This window comes from Typha latifolia, chromosome 5 (assembly GCF_019914945.1).
Source record: "Typha latifolia isolate L0001 chromosome 5, TyphaL0001v2, whole genome shotgun sequence".
Taxonomy (NCBI): Eukaryota; Viridiplantae; Streptophyta; class Magnoliopsida; order Poales; family Typhaceae; genus Typha; species Typha latifolia.
This window is the reverse complement of record NC_133090.1, coordinates 8,727,387-8,731,480: the sequence shown is the minus strand read 5'-3', so window position 1 is coordinate 8,731,480 and position 4,094 is coordinate 8,727,387. Positions and strand designations below refer to the sequence as shown.

At 41.6% G+C, this 4,094-nt stretch overlaps 1 protein-coding gene across 1 annotated transcript; it reads right to left on the bottom strand.

Moving 5' to 3' along the window:
• Positions 1–394: 394 nt before the first annotated feature.
• LOC140788544 (peroxidase 57-like) lies at positions 395–1,761 on the bottom strand. Its single transcript, XM_073137816.1, has 4 exons — positions 1,549–1,761; positions 1,280–1,459; positions 1,003–1,162; positions 395–895 (listed from the first exon to the last, which is right to left on the bottom strand). The coding sequence occupies exons 1-4, from the start codon at positions 1,759–1,761 to the stop codon at positions 480–482; spliced, it is 969 nt and encodes a 322-aa protein (XP_072993917.1). The 3' UTR covers positions 395–479.
• Positions 1,762–4,094: the final 2,333 nt, after the last annotated feature.

Sequence of the window (4,094 nt, the reverse complement as noted above, 5' to 3'; positions counted from 1 at the left end):
ACCAATATTGGAAACAATGGTCGGAAAGAGCCGGGCTCGAACTTAATAAGCTTAGTCCAAAGATCATGAGATTTGCAATCTCACATAGTTTATTAATCTTCGCTTGCTGGGCAGTTTGGTCACATCCAATTTTCTAGTGGTTTTTGCCGCTATGAAAGTTTGATACATGGTCCGTTTTGAAGACAGGACGTGTAAGTTCTTCATGGGGAGACTTATAATGTAAAGTAATGTAAAGATTTAGATTTCTTCAAGTCATGGGGTACGTAAAGAGCAACATCAATTTTCTTAATGAATTAATTTTACACCATCACTCATAAAATTTGAGACAACGCTGCCGCTGGTAGCCATCTCTGTGACAATTATTTGATCACCTGCAAGACCATGCTAATTGATCCAAAAACAACCAATCAATTTTGAAACAAATAAAAAGATAATCACACGACACACCATCTCTCATCATCTCAAGTGATTTTTTTTTTCTAACGCTTGTTTACTGCTCTGCAAGATTTTCTAATTTCCCCCTGCGTCCCAGTGAGAACCTGGACCGAGCCTAACTTGACCATGGCCTGATTGAATAGGCTGGGGAACAGGTTGGAATTGCCCAAAAGCTGCACTATCCACCGTGTAGACCAGTCCAAAGTCAAGGCCTGGTCAATTGGAAGGATACCCTTGTTAAGAAGGAGTTGCTTGTAGTAGCTATTGTCCACTCTTAGTGAACTCGATGGGCCTTGATCAAGATTGATAGCGTTGTTGAATGACGATTGAAGTGGGCACCTTTGCTTAAGTGCGTTAACAAGAGCAACGTTCATGTTTGGATCTTGCTTGCCTGATCCATTGAAGTTGTAAAGACGATTGCTGACAAAGGAACAGTGTGTGATTCCAACTGTGTGGCCACCTGCAATAGAAGGAGAAGATATGAGTGGACAAGAAAAATTACCGGGGGGCTGTGAACTGCAAACAAAAAAAAAGTACTTGAATAGAAGTGCAATATTAATTACTTACCTAGAAGGAGAACCATGTCAAAGGTGTTGAGCCCCTTCTGTTGAAAAGCTTGAATTGATTGCTGCACGGAGATTGAAGGAGATGGGAGATTCACATTGGAAGCAAGCGAGACAGTTCCATCTCTCCTTCCCATCTGAACTTGATACTGCAACCCCCCAGCCTAATTTGTTCCAAAAACAAGCCATGCATGCACCATTATCTATTTATTAATAACATTTGCATGGCCTTCTCTATGTAGTTTGTTCCACGTATATAGACCATGGACAAAAACACTTACCCTGACAACAGCATCTCTTGTTGCAGCAACAATAATATCGGCGCACGAGACAACGCCGGGGCACGCAGCCTCGACCGCCGCCTTCGCTTGATCGATGAGGTCGTAGCCTCTCACGCTAAAGTTCGGGGGTGCAGTCTTCTCAGTCGACGGCCCGTCTATAAGTATCGACGCATCGCAACCCTTGGTAGATGTATATGTATATTTATATTATATTAGATGGATAAAGAGTGATGATAGAAGCACGAACTATGTTGCAAGACATGACGTACTTTAACGAAGCAGTCGTGAAATTGCATGCGAAGGAGGGCCGCTACGATGGTTGGGTCTCTGGCGAAGCGTGCTCGGACTACGCCTGCGATGATGGCCTCGACGTCTTTAGTGCCGCATTTACCTTTGTAGAAGCCGTATTGCAGTGCCCCATGGCTGGTGGCGGCGAGGCTGAGCACGAGGACGGCGAGAGCGAGCACTGGGGACTTGGCCATGGTTAGTAGCAAGAACAAGAGAAGTTGAGTTGTATGGAACTAATGCTTAATTTCTGGCAGGCCAATTTATAGGGGATATGGTAGGAGTGGATAGAATTTTTTTTTCCATGTTAAGAGGAGTTAGGAATTGGCATCGCATATTAATGGTGAGCACGTATTCTGATTTAGATCGTGGGTCGCAGCAACTAGCAAGAATTAGCATGCATCGATCGGAAAGTTCAACGAAGGCATCAGATCCTCTGCATCAATTGCTGCACGTAGCTACCACTATTTTTTGGCAGGACGTGGGTGTATTTTTGACAGGATTTGCCGATTTGGCAAACAATAGTATTTTTATTAAAAATAGATTCGTGAAACTAAATATACACTAAGTTTAAATAAGCAATAATTACCTTTTGGTCCCTTAAACTATCACCTTTTCCAAAATGACCCTTTAAAATATTTTTGTACAAAGACCCCTTAAACAATCCAAAATACTTTAAAACAGCCCTTTCGTTAGATTTCTATTATCTATTTCTATCCATAAGTTGTCGGTGATAGTCACGTTACAAACATATGCTAATTTTACTCCTCATATGCACATGATTAGTAATAATGCTAGCATGCATGAGATGTTGTTGACTCTAGGTTGTCCTACCTCTGACATGCAGCTCTTCACCTTGCTTCGTATAATCTCTAGCATCATCTCTAAGAACTAGGCACTTAAAGGAAAAGATGAAGATAACGGAGAGGCGATAGTCGTTGGATTAGATTTAGACCATTCTCATGATTGAATGGGGATGAGGATGGGGATGGCTTCGGGCAATTTGACCCGGGTAGAGAATAGGAGAGTGAGAGGTAATCGGATCTTTATTGATGCTATTGGAGGTGCTCTCAATCTAATCCATGTTGCCGAGTTTAGGCAACATGTAGTAAACGATAAGGTAGTTGTGGTGGCTCTACTCACTTAGATCGAACACCAAAGGGTTCCCCGAGCTCAAGTAGAGCATCAAGGCATTGTCACTGCTTCCTCGCTTTAGTGGTCGTCACCTCCAATTCCTCTATAGAGTCAGCACTAGCGAGGTACTTGTGCTTGAGGGTGGAATTCTAGTTGTTCTTGATGGCATTGTCGGTGCGGTCGAAGAAGAGGCATGGAGTTCCCAATGGAGTTAGCCTTATCACGATGTGCTTCATGATGGAAGACGACTACGAAAGTTGGAGGCGCTAACGGAGGTGACGTACGGCAGGGTGGCGATGATGAGGTTTGAGGTGGAGGACAGGGTGCAAGGGTGCGATGGTGGAGGTGGTGGCGGTGGCATGGGGTTAGCTGCATAAGCTGTAAGAATTATCCTTTTAAATAATTAGTGAATGAAAGAAAATTATATAGATAGAATTTGAAAGCATGTTGTATATCTTTAGAGAGTAATTTTGGAGGTGCTCTCATGTTTAAGCTTTGTTGGTTGGAGATTCTTCTCCAAACTTTTGGAGATTCACAAGGTTGTGCACCTTCAACTACTTAATGACAATAGAGCTAAAAGCTAGATTTTAGGTCTTTTGCACTCATATTTTTTAGTGTTGTGCTCTTCTCTGCTATATCACATTGGAGGGAGATATTGAGGGAGAGAGGGACTTAGGTCAAATTCTCATTCATTCAATTATCCCTCATTAGGGTTTCACTATAGATTATATGGTATCCCTAATTGACTAGATCGACCCAGCTAGGCTAACATGGGTCATACCGACTTAAATCTAATCAACCAAACCATTAGGTGCACAACACAACATGGTGGCATCCTAACTTGACTCAACTTGGTCGACCTAACCGATTTTGGCTTAGGCTCAACCGACTTAAATGAATCCTAATACATCAATCAAAGATTAGGCTCTAGGCCTAACTAATTACAACTCTAATAAAAACCATCAAACCTGAACCTGACTTGATTAGCTAGATCGAATAGACTCAAGTCCGATTAATCCACATAAGCAACAACTAATACACATAAGCAAAAGCAACTAAGAAGCAAATGCAAGAATATAGACCATCTCTGTGAGCTAAAATGAACTAGAGTTGGGTTCGCCCCATGGCCGATTCGTAACAAGAGCTTGATATTTCATTTTTGCTTATTATGGTGTTTTGCTGTAACCAACTATGAGGATTGTGTTAAAACACTATCGTCTCTACTTCCCTTTAAATTTATATATTAGATCGTCTTCAGTGAATGAATAAGATCTGTGCGGGTGGTGTTTTCCTAAAAAAAAGGGATAATTTATTTTTCACTCTTTTTCATAATGACCTCTTGAATATTTTTTTTAGTACATAACAACTCTCTGAGCTATCAGAAATACCTCACTTG

Coding starts and splice junctions, on each gene's coding strand:
- LOC140788544 (XM_073137816.1), bottom strand. CDS start 1,761: ATGGCCAAGTCCCCAGTGCTCGCTCTCGCCGTCCTCGTGCTCAGCCTC. Junction 1,460..1,548: donor TTCACGACTGCTTCGTTAAA/GTACGTCATGTC, acceptor ACATCTACCAAG/GGTTGCGATGCGTCGATACT. Junction 896..1,002: donor TGACATGGTTCTCCTTCTAG/GTAAGTAATTAA, acceptor CTTCTATTGCAG/GTGGCCACACAGTTGGAATC.